The sequence below is a fragment of the Anarrhichthys ocellatus genome, unplaced genomic scaffold (genome assembly GCF_004355925.1).
Source record: "Anarrhichthys ocellatus isolate YVR2014 unplaced genomic scaffold, GSC_Weel_1.0 scaffold29, whole genome shotgun sequence".
Classification (NCBI taxonomy): Eukaryota; Metazoa; Chordata; class Actinopteri; order Perciformes; family Anarhichadidae; genus Anarrhichthys; species Anarrhichthys ocellatus.
In genome coordinates this window covers 5,051,398-5,074,864 of record NW_022280059.1, presented here as the reverse complement: position 1 = coordinate 5,074,864, position 23,467 = coordinate 5,051,398, and the positions used below count along the sequence as shown (strand labels likewise).

Here is a 23,467-nt window from a genome sequence, read left to right as displayed (position 1 = left end):
ACACACACACACACACACACACACACACACACACACACACACACACAATGAAAAACAGGCAAACATGGGAGGCACCTGCATGTTCGTTAATAGCTTTGCCCTGGACAGTGTAGAGCACAAGGGCCAGCAGCAAGAGGCACTGAGATAACATTCTGCTTAGCATTTGAATAGGGTGTTCGGATTTCCATTCAGTTGGCCTTTGGCCATGCTGGTGCTTAAGTGGTCTGGGCGAGTCTGTCTGGTCTCTACTGTGCCAACCAATGTGCAGTCTCATATCTGGCCATGTGCAATGTCTGTCAGTGTCCCGGTCTGTCTGTCTGTCCGTTTGGCTGGATGAGTGTCTGGCTGGTTAATAATCAGCCTGGCTAGCTGCTAATCATCCTCCCAGCTGCAGAAGCAGGTGGCCACACATACCACAGCTCCCAGTCTCATTCACCATGTGATGTCATCTGACTGCACCTGGTCACCCGGCTTTACGCATAGCTGAGGTCGTTTCCCTGTTTGAAATCACACGTCTTTACTGGTCCTGAAGCTGGGAACTCTTATTTCCCAACGGAATGGATGCTGTCCATGTAGGGGACTGGTGGCTGCTGAATGAACAACATTAAAACCTGTGCGTCCCTTCCTTCACCTCGGCCAAGCCTGGGACTGATCCCAGAACAGTCTAACAGGCAGAGGCAGCAGTTAGGACACACTCCACATCGAAATGGGAAGTCATTAACTCTGCAGCACACAAGGTCACCTTCAACTAGACACAGCCGCCACCCTAACTTCCTCTGCTGATATGCCCAGTGGATGCAGCGGTGCAGTCACGGAAAGGTCAGGCTGTAAAACAGAATGGAACCAGAGCTGTCTCCGAAACCACGCTCTTAAACATTTGATCTTGTCTCCCTTCACTTTTGAAAGCGATCAAAATGCTTTGAGTATCACTTTCAAAAAGCAGGAAAGGAAATGAGAGAGGAAGGGAGTGCGGAAAGGGGGGAAAAGAGGAAAGAGAGTGATGGAGGGAGGGCGAGGGAGACGGCAGAGACTGGATGATCAGGTTTCAACTCTGGTCTGCAGCTGTTGAGGGCTCTGGAGGGTGATAGGTGTCCCTTACAGCAAATGTAATCCAAGCCAAACACAATATCTGTCTACGCCAAGAGATCACCAAGTCATAACACATTCGGACCCACGATAACTCTGCCGTGGCCCAGGGCCAGGCGAAGCCTGGTAACAGTTTAAGGGGGCTGCAGAAAAAAGAATAAAATAGAATTATGAATTATTATAATTATTAAATCAACACAAACCAAGTTAGGTTGTGAGAAGGGAGGATGATGATGTTTTTTTCCCCCTCAAAACCACAAGGCTGGCAAAGTTGTACACTCTGAAGTCCCAACTTCCCTGGGCCAGTTTGGAGTTTGTTCCATGTAATCCCCTCCTCCCTTCCCCCAGTCTCCTACTTCCTCTCCATCCGCACAGTTCAGTTGAGAATCAAATGAAGCTGAAATGTCTCCTATGTTCCCAAAGGGCTACTCTGAGGAGGGAATGTTCTTAATGTTTGCACAACTAGAAAAACAGCCACATTTACCTGAAGCATGTTTTGTGCGTCTAAGTGTGCACGTGTGCTAGTGTGTAAGGGTGCACGTGTGCTAGTGTGCACAACAGCTTCGAAAGGGACACATCCATCAGAGTGCCAGTGTGCAGCGTGACAGTTGTAACCCAAAATTAACAGGCTGAACCGTGGTTCTGCTCGAGTCCTGACCCTTCCACTATAGATCCCCAGCAGCGTTGTGCACACAGTGTTTTGCGCAAACGCACGTATGCATGTGAATGAATGTACGTTTAAGGGTGTGTGTGAAAGTAACCAAGGAAATAATGGGCATTGGAAGAAGGAACATCAGTGCAGAAATAACAACACGCCAGAGGGTGAATCAATTCCAGCGACATTCGATTCAAACCCGCATCAGCTCGCACCTGAACTTCAGCCCTCCACCCTGTCACCTCCTTCCCTCCTCCATATGATGGATTACCATCTCTGGTAAGAGAGAGAGAGAGAGAGAGAGAGAGAGAGAGAGAGACACAGACAGACAGACAGACAGACAGAGAGAGAGAGAGACAGACAGAGAGAGACAGTCAGACAGAGATAGAGAGACAGTCAGAGAGAGAGACACAGACAGAGAGAGAGAGAGAAAGAGAGAGAGAGAGAGAGAGAAAGAGAGAGGGGGGGTGAGGTCAGTCACTACAGGGACACATTGCATCGGAGGGGAGCGCTGGTTAAGGACTTATGGTTGGACAGAGATCTGGGGTGGATAGGAGAGGGCAGAGGGTTCTCCAGGGGTCAGAGGATCCAATCCCGGCTGGACTCAATGGCACCCTCACAACGCAGAGTCTACAGGGAATTCATTCAGGGTCACATTTTCAATTAATATTATCATCACTCACTTTTCCCTTTGCCCACTTGTCAGCAAATAGAGTGGTATCAGACATAGTCATCTAAATGCTGATAAATAGCCTGTGCAGGTATTTAACTTAGAGTCTGAACCCCCATGCGTTAGGTTATCTACACACCGGATAAGGAACGGATTAATATAGTGATGATTTGATGATCAGCGAAATAAATGTGCTCACTGAAAAAGTGAATGCTGCACAGGGCTTGAATAAATTACAACCATAAGTCAATATCAAAAGAGAAATTCACCCATGAAAGCATCAGCCTCTCACCCTGCGTGTGTTTTAAAGCTGATCAATAATCAGCCTGCAGACAGATTTCAATAATTTACATCTCCTTCTGCATCCAAAACTGAGAATAAAAGACATGGGGAAGGCATGGCAAGTTAATTTTACAGAACGTGCTCGTCTGAAGGTTCTCACTTTGTACAACAACGCTGCCAAGCTGCTACAATTTAGCGACTCGATGTTAGCGCGAGATTTAGCTGATGTTAGCTGAGATTTATTTATCAGTCGCTGCAGAGCGAACAGGCGCGGCGTAAAGCATGGACGAGGAGACACGTGGGGGCGGAGGGGGGCAAGGAGAACGAGGGGAGAGGAGGCAAAACGCGAGGCAGGAGAGACAAAGCAATAGCCCTGCATTGTCAGAGTGGAGAGGCCATCAATAACAGTGTCACTATAAAGAGAGAAATAGGGAGAGTGTGAAGGAGCGAGACTAGGGTTTATAAAGGAAACAACAAAACCCGGTGCGACGGGTGCTTCATCTTGCCGGGCACTAATGGGCGTGAGAAGCGCCTGGCTCAGCATTCTCTGCTTGACGGCTCACTCCTCTGCAGACGGGCCGTGGCATCCATGACGGAGCGCCACACAATTGTTTAATCCAGTTTATAGACTCCAAAGGTGACACAATGGTGGAAGTAGAGAGGTGAGGGGGGAAAAGGAGAGAAAGAGACGGATTAAAGGGGCTGAGAAAGATGGCCAAAGGTCATCCCAAACTTGGATCTCATTAAGTGCTTCATCTCTCGGCCACCTTCTCTCCACACTTTTCCATCTCTGTCACCAGCTCTCGCTGCACTACTCCATTATTGCTGTCATTGCTTTATTTCCCGTCTTCAGCACTACACTTGTCTCCTCTGAAGGTAAGAAGGCAACACAGACAGGCCATTTCCCTCAGTGGAGTTGGGGAGGTCAGAGCTGGGACACGGGGCCCGCTGTAGATAGTAAAAGTGCAGTCTCAGGACTTATCATGTGTGTGTGTGTGTGTGTGTGTGTGTGTGTGTGTGAGAGAGAGAGAAAGTGAAAGGTCAAAGTGCTGGTAGTGACTGCAGTGTATTCTTATGATTTATCTCCCTGTGAGAGTGTTTCCAAATATCAGTTCCATTTCTGCAGGCCTGTCTCTTTCTATGCACTGCACAGGAGTCGCATTGTGGCGGGAAACTCCTCATTGTCTGTGGCCATCTGTAGCTCACAAATGAGAGAGCAATCTGCATGCTGCTGTATATGGCTGGCCAGAACAGTGTGCCTGTGTGTATGTGTGTGCGCCTGCCTGTGTGTGGACACTGCGAGTAAATCCCAATAGATAACACCTTTTTACCGAGGTCAGCAAACTCCAGCTGCACAGACACAGAGCTGACACATTTAATCAGGGATTTCTCCTCTCTCACAGTTTATCAGCGGGAAGATATTTCTCACACCCTCGCCGGCTCTCACCATCTCTTTTATCGCAGGACCGCATTCCCACCTCTTCTTTCTGCACTACACTTGGCCACCTTCATCAATGAAATATCTATAGTCCTGTATTGTGTGTTTTGTTTAAGTACCCAGTACCCCTCCACTTTATGGGCGCAATGATGGCCTGCCCCTCACCTCTGTGTTCTACCCATCTCACCACATTAACAAAGTATACATATTTAAATGAAGATTACAGACAGTGTTTCATTTCCTAACTGGAGCATATATCATCAATGTGCTGTAATGGTCGCATTGTTGCTGCTTCCTTCATTACCCTTCATTATTTCTCAAGGACTGCGGCACAGATTAAACCTCAGCCCACCGGGGTTTATACAAGCGCGAGGGCAGGTGTTTGTGTACACTTCTGCGTGAGAGTGTGCGAGTGTCTGTTGTCTGTGCGCAATTGTCACTCCATTTTCTCATTCCTGAAATGGAATAATGAGTCCAGATGAGCTTGTGAAAGGCTCGGCAGCGCGGCTCAGCCTGACTCCCCCACCTGGCCTGCTCCTCCTGGCCTGTCCCTTTATTAGCTTCCCCTCATGCTGGACACAACAGGAACAGCTTGGACCCCTCCTCCTCTCTTCACCACTCACACCTCTTCCAACTCTATTTTCCTGCTAATTACCTTGTTGTACGAGCACCAAATGCTACCTAACGATTGACTTAATTGCAGAAGTGGTACATTAGATGATATCAAAGGACCTTTTTAAAAGTCATCGAATCCCATTCCAAGCGGCATTTAGAACCAACCCAAGACATCTGTTTCATTCCTGTGTCATTTGCATTTTTAAAGGTTACAAACTGAGCGAAGCCGCAAAGGATACAGAGCTACGCCTCAAGATAAGTGTGTTGGTTTCCTTTGCAATGCCTCTCTCCCCGGATGACTACACACATTTAATACACACCTACCTACTGTACACGGCAGAGGGCCAGAGTCACATTTGACACAAAATTAAAAGTGCAACTGTTCCCCCCTCGTGCTCGTACTTGGAGCACTGCGTAGGCGTGCTACCCATCCACCTGAAAAGATGGGGCTAATTAACAATTTCCTGTGGATCCTTTCGCCCCAGGTGTGCCTTGTCACACTTACATATACAGAGATATCCGCAGCGCTCGCAATTTATTCAGCAGCGGTTGCTGCAGCTAGCATTTCTGACACAAGACTTCACAATGATTTATGAACCCGCTCATTGACCTAGTTTATTCTGAGAAGAGAAACGGGGGCACATCCCTAGAATATGCGGCACATCTAGCCAATGGAGCTGGCCTGCAGTCAGTTTTGAAGCACTTGGGAGGTAGAGTAAGATTACGAAGCAGACTGCTCCGATACCCTCGAGGCAACATGTTTACAAGTTCTCCATCTCCTGAAGTACGGAACAGTGAACGACGCCTATGATGAAATATGTTCCCAAATGCAGCAGCGGGATGTCCCAGCAATATCCTCACACTTTGCACGTGTACCATGGACTTAAACATAATGCAGTTCATGCTCTTGTCTACTCATTTGTGAACAATGTGTGCTCAACATCCAACACTTAAAGGAGACATGTTAGAAAGATTTAGCCCAGTAACGGCACAAGCCCCCCCCCCCCCCCCCCCCCAATCTGGGCTGCATTAATAATGCAGAGGCGCCTCTCAGAGGCCTCTTCCCCCTCTTCCTCTGCACTCCACCTTTCCTGCGCTGACAGTTAGAGTGGTGAGTGCTGCCCAGCTTGATGTCCAGCATGCAGCAGTGCCGCTTTGCTCGGTGGACACCGAGTTCAATCTGTTTCAGAGCTGCAATTAAATTAGCTCACCGGGGTCCTGCTCAACCACTCGTGAACGGAAGGGGGGCAAAGGTGTGTTCAATACGAAGGAGGGCGGGAGGGAGGGAGAGAGGTATGGGACGAGCGGGGGGCAAGATATATCATACACACAAGCCCAGTTCAACATGGATATAGATTTAAATGCTGCTTTTTCTTGTGCGATTAGCTGTGGCTTTACAATCACTAGACGGATGTCAGGACCTGATAAAGCTAATCACTGCAGTAAGCCAATGCTGGGGGATTTAGCACCCCACCCCCTTCTGCTACTCCCAAAGCCCCTCCTGAAGACCTGGCTGAAAGAGAAATCCGAGAAAGCCCTGGGCCCAGAACAAACCGGGCACGGAGCGCTTCATAACATGCCCCTCCCTCCTTTCTGCGATCTATGATAGCCTTATTTCTGGAAAAAACAAAAATACACAAAGAAAATTCACTGCAAATGGTCATATCTTCATAAATATGATTGATCATCAAGTCATTGCTGTGGTCAGTGAACACTTACTGTTGTATATATACTGAAAGTGCAACATGTTTCTTTGAACTCCATGTGAAAAACTACTACTGTATATTGAAGAGAGAAGGAGGGAGAAGGAGCGAGAGAGAAGGCGCACTCACACAATGAATGTAGCACTGAGGAAAAACAACAATGGCGCTGCGCTGATTCTGTCCATCATGGTGCCATTAGGCCTCACATTTGATTGGTTCAGACACAAATCCTGCAAATCAGCTTTAGGACATTCCAACTCAATATCCCTTAAATGACTTATCATTAAAGTTGCAACAAGTCATTAATGTCTTAATCTAATACCCTACCTGTAATATATATTTCAAACTCATTTCTTTCTCCTACTACTCGAAAGTGCCTCTGAGGGATTTGATCTGCTCATAATCAAATAATTTCATATTAACACTATTCTACTTTTATACAGCTGCAATGTATTGTCCCATTGTTGAACTGCACTTGACCCGCCAGCAAAACCCTTTCCTACACCCGCACTCCATCTCAGGCTGCTGTCGTTCACAGAGTGCGAGTGCTTCAGGTCGGGTCAGGTCAATAGAGGCGAAATTGTGTGAGGTAATGTAGAGTCAATACCGGTTTGTCTTTAAATGGAATTTGGGTATGGCACTGTACAGCTACTGTAGGTTCAAGGTACAGCTCTGTGTGTTTGTTTACTGAGTCTCTCTCTCTCTCTCTCTCTCTCTAACAGTTTCACTCATAATACCAATCATACATGTGCTCTTATTTCTTCACCTTGTTATCTCTTCCATATCCCTCCTGACCCCTCACCCCTCACCTATAAGCCATTCAAGGAGTCAGTGCCTCCATTCAACCCCCTCTGTTGCTCAACCCACATTACACCAGAGAGGGAGAGATAGAGAGAGTACTGAGGAGAAAGGCTAGAAAACAGTATGAGAGGGGGGGAAATAAAATAATCTGGAGACATCATCAATTTTTCATGAATTTTCATTTAGACTGGGAGAGCCCTCTTACAGCGATCGATAGATCAAGCTGCTGTCACGCAGTTAGCACCTGGGGGCTGCTGGGAGGCCCTCAGGAAGGCAGGGGACTGGATCAGAGGCGGAGACCAGCCCCCCCCCCCCCACACACAAAGTCCATTTCCCAAGGATCACAAACCACCTACCCGTCCTAATACCACTGATCACTGTAATCACCTTTGAAATGACATGGAAGATATCACGTCTGCTGTTTCTTCCATTCAAAACATCTTCAAACATTTAATTAGCATTAATTGTATGTTTACTATGGCAGATGAGAGCTTAACATGTCACACATATAGTAGGATTATGTCTGAACATGACACTTCTTTGAAACACAGGACTGTGTTACACAAAGAACCACCACTTGAACCCACATAAGGACATGGGGACTTTACTCCCCACCTTATGGGCAGTGGAGGGGACTGGACGCTGCTCTATAGGAAGCCCAGCCTGAGCCTGCTGGGGTGGGGGTGCTCATCTTCAAAGGTAATTGGATCCACAGCTCAGGTTCTGCCTGTCAGTGTTCACCAACACAGTCCAGGCAGCATGTGTCAAATGTCCATCAGGACTTTGATCTGTGGCTATCGTTCTACCCCCACACACCTGTGAGACTCACCCCATATCTCCAAAAACCATCATATGGTCTGACTGGCTTTATGTCAGACAACAATAAAACTCCCTTGAGTTAGAAATATATCAAATTTATCTCAAGATATTGTCTGAAGAGCTCATTCTGTACAAGTCATTAATCCACCAAACAAAGCCACACGTACTGTGACCGCTAGTGAGCTGGAGTGTTCCATCTAGACGTGCAGGAAATGATCACAGTCTTTGCAAAAAGAGCACATGGACAACCAGTTGAATTCTTAAAATAGTGTAATTCCAGTTGCCTCAAATAAAGCACTTATGTGTTTACTGTTATTCCCTACAATAAAGACGATGTGATTTTCCATTGTGTGTAAATGAAGGAAAAAAATTGGATAATGCTGACAGGAAATGTTGAAATAATGTCTCAATTCTCTCGTGCGGAATGTAAATCCAGTCTTTCCATCATCTGGAAGCAGCAAGATGAAGACTTTTCTTCACCTAGCCAATGAACAAACTAAATTAACTGAGCAATGCAGCAAAAGAGGAGAAACTAAGAAGAAAGAGGGGACAGAGTCCTGACTCACATGCTACTTCCAAAGATGCGTTGCGGCTGACAGCTTCTCCCAGGTAGTTCCGGGCCACGCAGACGTAGGCTCCTTCATCCGGTTTGCTCCGCCGTCCGTGAACGATGCGAAGGAAGAAAAGCGAGCCGCTGGGCAGCAGCATGCGGTGAGAACGTGGGTCGTCTTTGTCCGTTTCCACCCGCTCTCCATCCTTGTACCACTCCACTGTCGGGGTCGGCCGCCCCTCCGCTTTACAGTTGAGAGTGGCGGGCTCCCCCTTGGAGACAATCAGGTCAGAGGGGTGCTCCACAATCCGGGGTGCGGAGTCCTCCTGGCGCAGACGGGATCCTGGAGGAGGAAGAGGAGATGCAATTAATCACTGTTTCAGTTGGACATTCTAATATAAGAAGGCCTTCTCAAGTCAAAAAGCCTCTCTTGTTAACATAATAGCTAGCAGGTACACTATTAGGAGAATAGGGAAAAGGAAGGGATTGAATTCATTAATAAGTAAAAGTAGCTGACATCATCTAGCGGGGATCAAGATACCAGAGAAGGAGATACAGGATGTGGCCCCAGTGCGGTGTTCATTTTTATCAATAAGTAAGCTAAGATGAAAAATGTTTTTTTCATAAAAAGGACCAATGATCTGCATGCATTACAGTACGCTGCTGCCCAAAATGTCTCATTTTTAAGAAGTGTATTACAATCTCACTGAAAATGAGACAATACAGAGGAAGAAACAAAACAGCTGGGAGAACTTTTATCAACATTTTCATCAGAAGCATAATATGAATTCAAAATCAGTTGCCAAAATCAACATTGCTTGGGAGAAGGACATCTGAGCTGTTTTTTCTTAGCTTGCTGCCACCACAACCCAGACCTGGCAAAGCCGTGGAAAATGGATGGATGACTCCAACTAATAGTTAGCAAAGCTTGTCTTGGGTTAGAAGCATGTTCCAAATATTGGACCCTTTAATCTCCGTTTCAGGCCGATCAAAAAGCAACAATCTGCTCTCCTCAACCCTGTATTGCCAGGGCTTGCCTTGTGGGTAATTGGACCCATGGGTGAGCAGTGACTGGATGCATACAGTCAGCTTACATCTGAGCTATACACACACACACACACACACACACATTATATATTTGGCTTTCAGTAGGGCGCAAATAAGTAAAACTGTTAGGTCCACTGTTGTAGAAGTGTACATGTGACGTGAATATGAATGCCGGGGCCCAGACGAATGTCAAACGCTAATCCCCCGCGGCTGAAAACCTTGGCCCACTCCTTTTTAGTCGGGCTTGCAGTGGGCGAGCTCTGAGAGTCTGGCAGCTAAGATAATGGTCTCCAAGTCAGAGTGTTCTGTGTGTCTGTGACCAGGTCTTAACCACAGAGATAAGACGCTGTAGACCACACACATTAACATCACAGAGGCCCTGGGAACCATGCAACAATCAAAGAGTTTGATCCGGCACATCAAACATTCAAAGATACGGTAGAGGGAATGGGAAATGAGGCAAACTTTTCCAACAGCCCGTCCTTTATCCTCTTCTATTGAACCAGATTCAATACAGCCATCAATAACTCGGATTCAGTTGGCAGCCACATGCTAGCCAGTCAGTGTTGTATTAAGTAGAGTGCTGGGCCCTTTGTCTCAAAATTAGTTGTTGCAGGTGTGCATGTGATTGAGCGGAGTTGATGACTGTGCCCTTCCCCGGGGCAGTGCAGCGGGGTAATAGAACGATGCCTGCTCCACAGAAGAGCAGTGTACCACATAAGCCTTTGTGCTTATGTAAGGGCTAATTTCAACATTGGGATGAAGACAAAACAGTGGAGGCTCCAGCTCTTTGTGTGCCTGGGTTTGCACATGTTCCACTACGCCTTATACTTGAATCTCCCTGGGGAGACCGAGACATGCTGCAACCCGGCCTTTTCTGCCCGAGAGTCTGCGGGTAAAAGGACAGGCGTAGTTAGAAATCCACTGATCAGCACAAAATACACTTCAAAGACTCCAAGTGTACTACGTCAATGTGCACTCGTGCACCATTTGTCTTAACAGGGATCAGGCTTCACACAGTGCCATATTGACCCCTGAACAGGAGGTAGTCTGTGCTCTCTTCTTCCTAATTTGGGCTAATTCCCTCCATTTCCCTGTCATTGATTAGTGATCAGGCCCAGTGTCTTCCTCTAAGTGGGGCCAGAGACAGGGGGTTTGTGGTGGTGGTGGTGGGGGGATCCTGATCCCCAAGTGCATGATCTAATCTCATTGGTGTTATGTGAAACACTGAAGATGTACTATTGGTGGTGGAAGTAAAACCTACAGTATGCTTCAGGCAGGTTTTTAACACAATCCATTTCACCAGTGGCAGGTAACAGTAACCGAGCAAGCAGTCAGTTACCCTTTCAGCAGCACAGAGGCAAGTTTGTATTCTGGCAGTAAGTGACCCAATAAGCGAAGCAGTAATTAACACTGTGACATTGATAAATGGAGGGCAAGATAAAGGACGGATATGGAGACCCCCATCTCCCTCAGATGGAGTGTCAAACGCACATTTATTCTTATCTCATTGGAGCATCTGCTTCCCGCATAATCCACGGGCCCCGCGGTGGCTTTCCACTAAGGACAATGCGCATGCACAGCACTAAACTGCGGCGACTCCATTCGATTTATATCAGTCTAATTTCTTTAAATCCAATTTGTATTCCAATCTACTGCCTTCTAATCACTTAAACCTTGGGTCTCCATCTGCTCTCCTCTTTCCGGTGGAAATGAAAACAGCAGATGCCTCTACAATTGTCCTTTCACTGCCAGAAAAAGCTGAGCCGGGTGCACCGAGGGCCAGACGTGACTGGTCAGCGTCCTTCCCGAAGTGGAGGTAGTAAGGTGTAGAGGTAGAAAAGGTTAAAAGCGCATCCATATGCCATGGAATATGTTTTAAAAGAGGCACATCAATCTCAATACTGGATAACCTCAACATGTAAACCTCGCCTATTGCAAGCGTCACTTTTAAACGCACAAACTAAAATGTTCGTACCTTCACGTGTATACGTGTTGTTTTATCAGGACCTCATGTGGCTCCCATGTCCTAGAGATGCTGTCCAAGAAGATCAAATAAAGAAAAGAAACGTGTGTATCCCCACCGCTCCATCCGCAGCTCCTAATAGAAGTGAAAGTCAATTTTCAGCTTCCTATTGGGCCCCCTTTCTCACTCTCTTTTCAGTAAATGGGCTTTCTGTTGCCCTTTTAATGCGATCATTGGTGCTGTGCAATCAAGTGCTCTCTGAGCTGAGGCGAGTGCACTTCACTGGGTCTCAGGGCGCACGCTCCAATCAAAATGCTGTGTTTCCCCCTGTCTGCAATAACACCACCATTACTTTTCACCACTGCTGTGCAGTCATCCTCTCCTGGAGGAAAGCAGCAACCAGAGAACAAACAAACAAGCACAGAGAATTAAATCAGAGAGGGATTACTGAACCAAAAGCTGATTCCTTTCTGACTTTTCTTTCATTTCAAATGATGTCAGCTTCACTGCAATCCAATGTGATTCCGCAACGCAGCTATCCAAGACGTTTGACAGCGTTATTTCTCACTCGGTTGTGTTTTTTTTTGTGTTCACACAGCATATTTATCATTGAGACATTACTAAAGACATAGAAATGTTTCACTCAGTTAAACAAAAAATAGGTTGTTGGTGAAATTCGGGATTAAAACCATCACTTTAACTGTCATAACAGCTTGTTTTCCACTGACCACACACATAGAAGGGCTCTTTTCTATTATCTCTGTCACATATTTATTCATGTGTGCAACAGAAGGTCAGGCCTTTCATGATCTTTTTGTAATTATTTTTATTAGCTCTCAGGAGAAATCCCAGCCCACCAACCAAATCAATACCCACACCAGTCTCCGCCAGAGCATAAAAGGAAGGGCTCCCCAAAGAGGTATTAGTTATTCTGCCAACAGACGAGTACGCTGATCACAGGTAACCACCGGCAACCTCAGACCAAGGCAAAAAGTTCCAGTCATGAGGCTCCATAAAACATCAAACATGGTCCAGGCCAAGATGCACTGTAACACTGTAATGTGGATGCTGAAATGTTGAAACCCAGCAAACTGAGTGAATATAAAATTGTACATAAAAAAAAAAAAAACGAAAACCTCAAACAATGTTCAAAAGGAATGATTATGCATGAGATCCATGTTGTCCAATCTCCTCCTGCCTCTCCTCAACCTCCCACTCCATCTCCGTATATATATTTATGCCTCTCCCTCCCAATACCTCCGCTTGCTCCTTGTCCCCGTCCTGCCCTCACTGTGAGGGTGACAGAGTCATATCCATCATGTCATCAGAAGGGAAATGTGAGCGAGCGGCAGGGGGGGGGCACTGGGGGAGGCAATAGAATGATGTTACTGTCCGTCCTCGCCTCAGCACTGGCCTGCCGTGACACTTGCAAGCAGCCCGTTCTGCACCCCAGATTTATCTTATTTACGGCGCGCTGTCACTGGCGTCACAGCACACGAGCTCCAGTGTGGCAAAAATACCAGAGATACGGCTCATCCGGGGTGAGATGTCACTAAAGAACAGCCTGCTGTATCTACTGGAGCCCATCCAATCCCACTGCATGCAGACAGCCACTAGATACAGCACGTGATATACAGCACAATCCTCACAGTGAGGACACAGATGGGGAAATAAAAGGTGTTCACAGGTGCTGAAGGAGTAGATTCCTCTTCTATTGCAAGAGAGTAAGGGATTGCGAGCCAGTTAGCCAGCAAGCTCACATGATGGGCTCTGTTCCACCTCAGTGCTCTGCATATTGCCCCCCACACACACACACACCTCCCCTCCTTTTTCCTGCTAAGATCTATACTCTGAAAGCACACACAGGGGTAATTCTAGGAGCTGCTCTCAACCTCTCACTGCATCCATGCTCGCCTCCAACAAATATCAGATAGGATTCCACTCTGTGTATTTCGGGCAGTGATGTGGTGGGGTCGTATTGACTCTGCATCTGTGTATTTGCCCTCTCTACCCCATGCAGATGGAATATATAAATAGATTACTGTGGGAAACAGCATATCTGATTTTTTTTTGCTGCTCATTCTGACTCTTCATTCTACTATCAGCTGCAATGAAGTGAAAGGGTGATGTTATCCTTTTTTCAGCAAATGGCCTTTCTCTGAAGCGCTGAAATTGCTGACAGGAGACGAAAGGGGGACGACACAATAACAGTTTAGACCTCTTTATGTGTTGATAAGGGCGCAGCTTGCTTTCTTTACAGAGGCTGTGCATAGTGTAAGGAGTACAGCACCAGCTCTGTGGGACTGTCAGGTCACTGGTACGGACACTAAACTGCGTGATGCAGATTAAATGATTTCCGATGCCATGGCCACTCGAGCATGTAGCTCTCTGCACCAGCCCACCTTCTTCAGCCCCGTCTCTGCGCCGGCACACATCCTTCTGAGCAGCCATTTTCTTGCCTGCCTCTTCTTTGTCCGTGGCAGTAGCCTTGGTATTGAAGATGTACGTTTGTGTGTGAAAAATAAATATCAACGATTCAAATCCCGGAACAAGCAGAAAAATCTAAGAGGTGAATTCAATAATTAATAGCCTCCCCCCCTCGTCTACTACTGAAGGAGAGCTCTTAAGTTAAGTTAACGCGCACTTGCTCCGGTCAAGTAGTAGGTAATCAGCAGAAAGCTATAGCAGTAGAGCACAGTTTTCTTTGGTCATTGTGATCTTTGTAAATGTGCTATGAAAGCAGATAAGTAAGTAGCAATGTTCTTAAGATATGCGTGTGTGGGTGCGTGCATGCGAATGTAGACACAGCTGGGTGCAAAATGTCACGTCGCCAATTCCCTCCTTTCAAGCATGGGCTACTCTAAACAGTTCCTACTCAGGGAAGTGCAATGAAATGAATGGCATCAATTGATTCTCCCCCAAGCATTGTAATCTCTTTACCTGCATTGCTGAGCTGCCCCAGCAGATTGAACGGGGCAAAATAAATAAGTGCTTTATTGCTTTAGAAATGAAGTCGAAGGGGAGGGGGGGAGGAGAAGGCCTTCAGGTGTCCGTGATGCACCGTGTTGAGAGATGAGTGGATAATTGGAGGTGTGCCACGGGTGCTGACTTGTAGTGAACACACTGCAGTGTCCCTGCATGTCAATGAGGGCAGTCACCACCTCCAGCCACTCCGGTGGTTTTTAGACCCACACGCGAACATGAGGAATAAGAGGCCGCAACCACACACACACCATCTAAGTGATGGACTCAGAGAGCAGAGCGAGGCAATGAAATGGCCCTTATAGCTCACTGTTTGTGTTTCTTTAAGGTGCGGCATACCAAGTCGAGATGAGATTTATTAAATTTCTATTCCATGGGACACTTCATCTGGTCTGGCTTAGGGCGACGGGGTCAAGAGTGCTAGCAGTAAGTGGATGAAGGACTCAATTTACTCAGGCTCATAAATCCATGCTAACACCAAAAAAAAACAACAATGGGCTTTGATGTTTATTAATGGTGCTCACAAACACATTCACACACTACATTTCATAATTCTACCCCCGGCTGGGTGTTACCGGGCCTCTTAAATGACAAATGCCTGTGAGCAGCCCTCCAGAAAGAAAATCATCACCATCCTGGAAGTGGAAGTGGAGAGTTCAAACGTTCAAGGATGCGATTAAGGCTTTCTTCCTTCCTGCCGCAGTGATTGTGACACTTGGCTCGTGCCACGTTCCACACTGAGACTTCCACCACAAAGCCAGCCTCACCAGGAGCCATTATATACAGTAAATCAACCCACCCCTGGTCATGGTGGCTCAGTTTACTAAGCAGTGTGGTGCCCTGTTCCTGCAGCAACAAGAAAAAACAATCCCCTGCAGCACTGACATGCGATGCGGGCCTTATTACTTATCAAATTATTATGCATGTATTCATGTGATCAGGCTGCTCGGTCTGACGATGTTATTTTTGCAACTGAACTGTAAACATAATTTAGCATATTACAGTTTATATTAGCACATAGACACACTGATTGCACGACCATGTTATTAAGAAATACATTAGCAGGAAACACTATGTCTTATTCCCAAATAAGAAGAAACACCAAGAACAGTGACAGCACATAATTCACAGTATATGCTACGGTAAAATAATACAATAGTAATGAATTTGCAATTCATAAAACGCCTCAACAATACCAACATGTCAGTACTGTTGACATCAGTCTGTTCACAAGAGGTCAGGCCCCTCACTAGACCTCCAGGTTACTATAGTTTCCACACTAAAACACTAGTTTTGCAAGAGATGGTGTGTAGTTTGGAGTCCGTGCACTTCTATGGGGTTAGATTCCCCAGTTAGTTATGGGGAAGAAAAGGTACCAAGCTGTCACGGCCGGGTGATCCATAGACCAGGCCGGGGATGGAGATGGTGGAATGAGACACTTATTAACTGGCTCCACCACTCCGAGCGCCGTTACAGCTGCGCCGGACAACTGCTGCGTGTGACGGATGTGTGCTCGAGTATCATGCTCTGGCTGTCCATCTTCACACATCTCACACAGAGACAGCTCATGCATTTTGATCAGCAGGCCTGACCTCATCTTCAAGACACTCTCAGCTCAGGAACAACTGTCACGCGGACGCTTGAGAATGAAGAGCAAGAACGCACGAGAGACGAAAATCGAGGAGGCATGTGATAACTACTATAATTATACCATAAACAGGTGTGTCAAATAAATGGGGATGCAAATTCATGCAGTTTGGTCCAATTACTTTTTTCATTCAACTTATGTGCATTTATTTACTCAGCAGAGAATGCATTGGTGTGCTTCTCTGTGTGTTTGCATTGCGTGTATAGCTATAAAGTTGGATATTCTGTGTGTCACTCAACCATGACTTCCCTCCCTTCTGTTTGAAGGTTGCTGCGAGAGAGCCAACCAGAGGGCAGCGCGAGGGCAACAACACGACGTTTCAGTGCAGCGTGCGACATGAGAACACCGATAAGGCAAAACCTGCTGTCTCTTCCGGCGAGTTTAAGGCATCACAGGCCTGTGTCCTACTCAATCCCGACTCCCTGTCTGCATTTTGGCATGCTCTTAAGATAATCGAGTTCCGTGGAGATAAGAATGCTCGTCACATCCACGCTGCAACTGAGTGATCTGTCCCACACAGAGGCAGTTTGTATTGGAACCGCTGGCTTGGTATTTGCCATTGATCAATAAGGAGTTTATTCACTATCATCTAATCATCAAGGATTATATAACAGTAATTAGATCCGCCCTTTTTTGTCTGTTGGCCTGCCTTACCCAACCCTTAATCGGCTGTTTGGGAAACAGAGTCAGGGAGAGAATAGAGCCAAGATTATATCTGTGCCTCGGGGCCCAGAAGGGTAAGCACAGGTGAGTATTCTGTAAGTACAGGTGTGTGAGACAGGTGAAGGGCCCCGACTGCTCGCTTTACCTCAATTCATCATATCACTCCTCCCCCATCCCCACCTCCACACACACTCCTACTATACTGCCATTGCAGGTGTACAACAACCCCCTCAGTGTTTGAATTCCACCCTCATGGACAACGCCAACGGTGGATAGTTTGTGTGTGTGTGTGTGTGTGTGTGTGTGAGAAAGAGAGAAATAGTGTACGAGATGGGTCTGGGGAAGTTCTGAAATATAAATCATTTGAGGACAGATACTTATCCTTTACTGCCGCCTACCTGTTAGCATGAAACCTCCACCTCTTCCCATTGTAATCTCTCACCCTCTCTGTCTTTGTTTCTCCAGGCAAAAGCATCAAGGCATTAGACCTTTTTCTGCTCTGTAAATGTCAGGGGTATGCTTTGCTGAGGCTTAATAAAGCGGAGGTAAAAAAAAAAAAAAAAAAGGGAAAGTGGAATTACCTCCCCTGCATTCTGCTGGTCTTACTACAAAATCAGCCATGTGCATTGTCTGCCACTGGCATTTTCTCTCCAGCACAATGGAAAGGTAAAAGCATTAACCAGCGTGATTCTGGAATTTAGAACAGCTGTGAGTCCTTTTATTTTTGAGCGATCGCAGAGCAGTACTTTGGACTTGAAGGAAGCATGCAGAGCTCAAAGTCCATTTTCTTCTATCCCGAACATGTGGACTGATGGCTGCTGAAACGTGATCCACAGAGCAGCCAGACATGACTGTTAAAGTATCATAGGAGTTGACGGGCCCTCGTCACTGGTCAAGTAACACTTATCGCTCGCGCACACACACGCAAACACAAGGGGGCCTATGAGCTGATTTGTATTTGAGGAGTGTTCACCTCATTCTTTGTCCCCTGTTCATTTACTTCCTCTTATGAACCCCAGCTTTGTCTTTATTCTGCACTCATTTCTGACGCTAATCAGAGAATAAACAGCGGTGCACTTTGATGCAGAGGAAAGCGGCTTCCTTGACAGTGATGAGAGCGTGGGAGACAGTCGAGGAGGGGAGCTTCCTGGAGATCTAAGATGAAGGTTCGTCATTACAGCAGGCCTATTCCAGCAAATGAACTGCAATTACAATAACGCCGCCTAAACGTTGCCAACTCGAGCAGAACAATCACATTTGGGGCGAGACTTCGCAATGGCTCTTACACAATGACCTCAGCCTGCCTCATCATTCATTTAGACTATTTTAATCTGGGCTTACTTTCCATTATAGGGCGGTACTTTAAACCTCTCTCATTCAATCATGACCATCAACAGAGCTGTTAGTCACCGGGGCGCTTTGGTAATAAAGCCTCATCCTTGCCATTTCCCTTTAAAAGATTGTGTTGTTAAACAACTTGTGCCTCAATTTTTGTATTTGATTACAATCACACTGTTCTCCCTCCCCTTCCCTCCCGACACACACACAACCATCCTCCGGGTGTGACTTTCTCCTGACTCAGCATCACTGAAACCACAGCCCTGCTGGCGGATAGCAAGCGGCACACTGTCCAGACTCCCCATAGCCTCTTAGACAGATTCGAGCTGGACTGTATTTCAGCACCTTTCAGCGTGTCGCCCATGATGGACGTGATGTCACCGGCTCCTACATCAGACCCAAGCATGCAGGAAGGTCTGAGAATAGCAAAAGGTCAGGCATTCATGTCCACTATGCAAAGCATGTTCTAATCCAGCTTCAAACGCAGCACAGTGGAGTTTAAGAGATAACCAGGCAGCTGCTGACCGGCGTATTCCTGGAAATATCATCTACTGCAATCAATGGGATTCTTAAAGTGTGCTTTCCCTGTTTTCAGATGCACAATATCTTCCAACTCAGTTTCTCCCTCTATTCTCTCTCCATCTCACCTTTCCTCTCGTCTCCTACACACTAGCAGCATTAATCACCGCACACTAAACAGTGACTGACGCCATTCACAGGGCTTGGCTTTGTTGGCTATGCTGCCCAGTGAATACAACTCCAGACCTTTTTGTCTGCCTAAGTGGACTCTTAGAGGAAGCTCCTCCCTCTCCAAGAACCCTCAGATTACCTCTGAAAGGGGTTGGGTGATGGGTGAGTTCTGCGGAGATGGAGGGAGCAATGGAGAGGGGGGAGGAGGGTGACAGGCAAATGATTGGGAAGATCCACTGCTCCCTGGGAGATGTGCACCCTCTCCCTCTGGACAGCTAGCAATGCCATCAGCCATTGCTTAGCAACCAGAGGGTTTGGCTGAGCAGAGTGAAAGACAACCGAAAAAAAAGGTAAAAGAAAGAAAAAAAGATTTAAGTCTCAGCAGAAGAAGGAGGCTGAATTTTCTTAACTACAGAAGGCAGGAGAGGCAAAACTTGCAGCTGTGAGGAACAAAAGCGGGAGCTGACAGGTGAAAGAAGAGAAAGATGGGGCCTTGTAGGCTTTTGCATTCAGTGACAATAAAAAAAAAAGCTCTGCTTTACATACTGCTAACGTGTGCAAACAATACAAAGCAAACACGTGAATCATCAGTCACAATGTAGTGCTGTTATAACATCCCAGTATGTGACTATTCAGGAGTATGATTTTCTCATTCTAAGATCAACACTGTGAAAAGGTGTGTCCACTTCAAAAGCTGCACTCAAATTCAAATCAGACTTCAGGTTTATGCATTAAGAGTAATATATCTTAATCCCTCCCGTCATTCCACCAGTCACAGGTTGGGCCAATCCCAATCTCCATTTCCGTCACCTCAGCCCTCCCATTTTGATGATTGATGCGAGTCATCGCATTAACTGCAGTCCAGGCCGTTTTAATTCCTCCATTAAACCAGTTCTCTAGTAGGCCAGTGAATCCTGAAGAAACCTTGTAAAATCATGACATTTTTGGAGAAAAAAAAAGCTGACTTAGCACTCGCCAGTAGAAAAAAACCAAGAGTGCTGAAGCTTTTGGCTGTAGAAATTAAACAGTATCAATCTCATTTGTATCATTATTAAAGTTGAATCAGACGAATGAGAATAATAAACTGGGGCACTGTCCCAGCTTGGATTAAAGGCGGCTTTGGTGCACAATCGCAGTCCTGCAATCCTAAAGGGAAATGACCACAGCAGCAACATCCACTACAGTGATCACAGCCGGCCAAACACCTTTAAAACAGTGAGCGCTTCACCGACAGGTCTGAACTACTTTATGTTCTGTTAGACTACTTTGTTTTTCATTTGTAACATCTGGATTCACACGCATATTTGGGATTTGTTTGCCAGTATTAATAAAATGTCCTCTCCACCTCTGCATTGGAGTGATAACCTGTAGCCACTGTAAAATATACCTGAAAATCATTCAGGTATATTTGCTTTCCACCGACTGAGTCTCACTAAGGGAGAGAAAACATTTTCTAACTGCTCCTTTATGTCACAATACATTCATATCATTCAGCAAGATAGACTTCTTAAAATGGTCTACTGATGCTTCTTCTATCTGTTGCACAAGGAGAAGAAAAATCATGCCATAATTCCAATTAGGGCATTATTTTTGCAGCAAAACATGTTTAATTTTTTTATGAATGAAAAAGAAGAAAATGTATCATGGAAAATATTTGCAGCAATGATAAAATAAAATAAATTAAAATCACAACTCCATAAGGTCAGCATAGTTATCAACAATATGTCTGAATCTTGACAAAAAGATCCTTTAATAATTAAAAACTGTACGAATTTATATTTTAGTCCAACAACATATATTTACACTGTTGCTTAGAAATCAGAAGTGGGTAAAAAATGACGGGTGGAGTATTACAGGCTGCACGGTCCGTGCGAAACAGAACCGGACATTAATACCTCCATAAGAAGAAGTTTCACACAACAACACGTTAGGAAACTTACCATCAACTTGAAAATACAGTAATCCGCCAACAAGGATGAACGCTAGCGGACCCATACTAGCATATTCAACATCCACGGCGGGCGCGCAAATCCTCGAATTCACTGCAGAAAAATATGTCCAAAGACACGCAAGTCTGCTGCGGGGTTGTGACAGTTATGGAGAGGTCCTAGTTACTGACAAGAGCCAGTTTCAATGTCCAAAAATTTAGAGGATCCATATCACAGTGGGACACCCGGAGCTGCTCCGGGTGTTCATATCCACCAAAACCCCAGAAACCAAACTCTCGGTCTTAAGTGTTATCCCCGCTTGCCCCGTGAGTTCATCCGCAATATCTGCAAAGATGACCTACGACACAAGCCGGAGCCCACAGAGCGGGCGAGAGGGGAGGAATGAGGAGTAAGTCCACACTGGGAAAACCTCCGCAGGTCCTCTGCTCCTCGGGACGCGTCTGTGTCACCTTACAAATCTTCAGCGATGTCTCCACTGCTCAGCACATGGCTCGGCTGAGACTCGGACTGGAAACCAGCCTTCAACTCCCGTGCGTTCCCAAAAAGTTGTTTTATTACAACGGGAACCGGCTCCCGAAAGACCCATGTGGTTAGCTTAGGATAACGCGCTGGAAGTGTACAGTCGTACAACAAGTCACTTCAACATCCTCCTTCCCTCTCTCTGATTATTTCTTTTTATATTTTGTATTTCAACAGCGCGGCCGCTAGGAGCGCACAGTCTATGCGCACCCGGCACAGCCCCGCAGACCCAACACGCTGAAGCTCGACACGCTCGCACGGAAAACAGGGATCGGTCAGTGAAGACAGCAGCCTGAAGGAAAGAGAGTTGTAGACGAAGGGGGGAGGAAAAGTCGGGGGGGAGCTCTGATCTCAGTCCGAATCTCTGTAGTTGTGAAGAAATGAAGACTTACTACCGGTAAGATAATCATTTAAAGCAGAGATGTGCTGGAGCGGACGACAAACCCAAATCCACTCTGAGTTGAAATGTCATTTATAGCTTCACGTGTGCTTCAGACATTTTGCATAAATGCATTATGTACCACAACATGTGAGAACTACACTGATGAATATTCACAATTATGTAAAAATATCCAGATAGTTTAACCACCTCACTTAGTAGTGGGGAAACACAGCCAACAGGTAGCATATACGTGATAACACGAGGTGAGGTTTTACAAGGGAAAATAATGCAGACTGCCAGTATATGTTAAAAAAGGTATATTACATATCAGAATATGGTGAAATGAATCAATAGTCTGATAGTCTAATATGTGAGAAAGGAGATGCTGAATACATGGATGGTCATGCATTGAGATGTTGAAGGGGAATTGTAAATATGATCTCTGTCAGAAATCAATGACTGATTGACCCAGCCTCTCTGCATACATGTGTGTCTTATGCAAGGCAGGCAAAGTATGCAGACAAAGACAGAACGCAGCGAGCACACGAGAAAATCACTACAGTTCAATGTTTAATTATGGACGAATTAAGGTAATATGATTTGGCTCAGCAGTCAGGACCCAAGATATGTTTAGGGTTCAAAGATGGGGGGGGGGGGGGGTCTTGTATGTGGTCCCATTACTGCCCAGCAACCCCTCTTCATGTCTTCTCACCGGTTTATTATACAGTGAGCTATGAGCTGTGAGCTCCCCCTACTGGTGTCATTTATAGCCATCGTCCCATCTGGTGGATTTGTAATACTGCCCTATCAAGTGATATGTATTTAGCACATGTAGCCCCAAGAGCAAGATTTCCTGAAGCAGCATGATTGATACAACAGGATTTCTCCATCATATATATATATATATATATATATATATATATATATATAGAAACTATACAAAAAGGCTAATTTTCAGCAGCACTTCAAGGGGGATGTAAAAGAATAGAAATAGTTAGGCCACTATTTTTCTTTCCCCACGCAGCGCAGCCAATGCAAATTGCTTTATTATGTTATCTAAAATACAAGCTGTATTAAAATTTAAAGAGATGTAAGATCCATCTTACAAGTTGGCCCCTTTATTTTGTTTTCCATGAACAGACACAACACTAGCAGGAGCACCACCTAAAAGGCTCGAATTTCCCGTTTTATGATTTACATCAAAGTCAGCCATAGAACAAAGGCCTCAAAACTCACAGTATGTTCCCTGAAGGTGTCTGTGGAAACCATACTCTCCCAGTGAACAACACAGAGACTAACACCATGACAGGATGGCTTTGGCAAAGGGAACCACTTCTATTGCCTTTAATAATAGCTTTGACTGCTCATGTTTGGTTTTTTTTTCCTTCCGTTTGCTTGTCAAGCTGCTTGTTCGAGCTTGCCCTATAAAGGCCTTACTGGGAACGGCAACATGTCTTAAGTTTGTTGTAAGTTTACTAGCTTGCTCCCATTGGAGGCAGCGCTGTCAGCTGGCCAGCACAGTGATTTGTCTTCATATTTTAATGTCTGTGAGCTGCATGCAAATGTTGTCTTCTCAGTGCCTCCATGGTGTCCTAGATTCTACCAGATGTGTGCAACCACACACACACACACACACACACACACACACACACACACACACACAC

The 23,467-nt window shown here is 45.9% G+C and overlaps 1 protein-coding gene across 9 annotated transcripts in view; it reads right to left on the bottom strand.

Moving 5' to 3' along the window:
• The window catches only part of robo2 (roundabout, axon guidance receptor, homolog 2 (Drosophila)), a 245,935-nt gene that overhangs the window by 130,563 nt on the left and 91,905 nt on the right, over positions 1-23,467 (bottom strand). For 8 of the 9 annotated variants that reach the window (XM_031863437.1, XM_031863444.1, XM_031863442.1 and 5 more), the window contains exon 2: positions 8,636-8,962. In XM_031863437.1, coding sequence (XP_031719297.1) covers positions 8,636-8,962 — 327 coding nt within the window. Of the gene's footprint in view, positions 1-8,635; positions 8,963-20,893; positions 21,669-23,467 lie in introns of those variants that run through there. The other variant, XM_031863441.1, reaches the window with a different exon arrangement.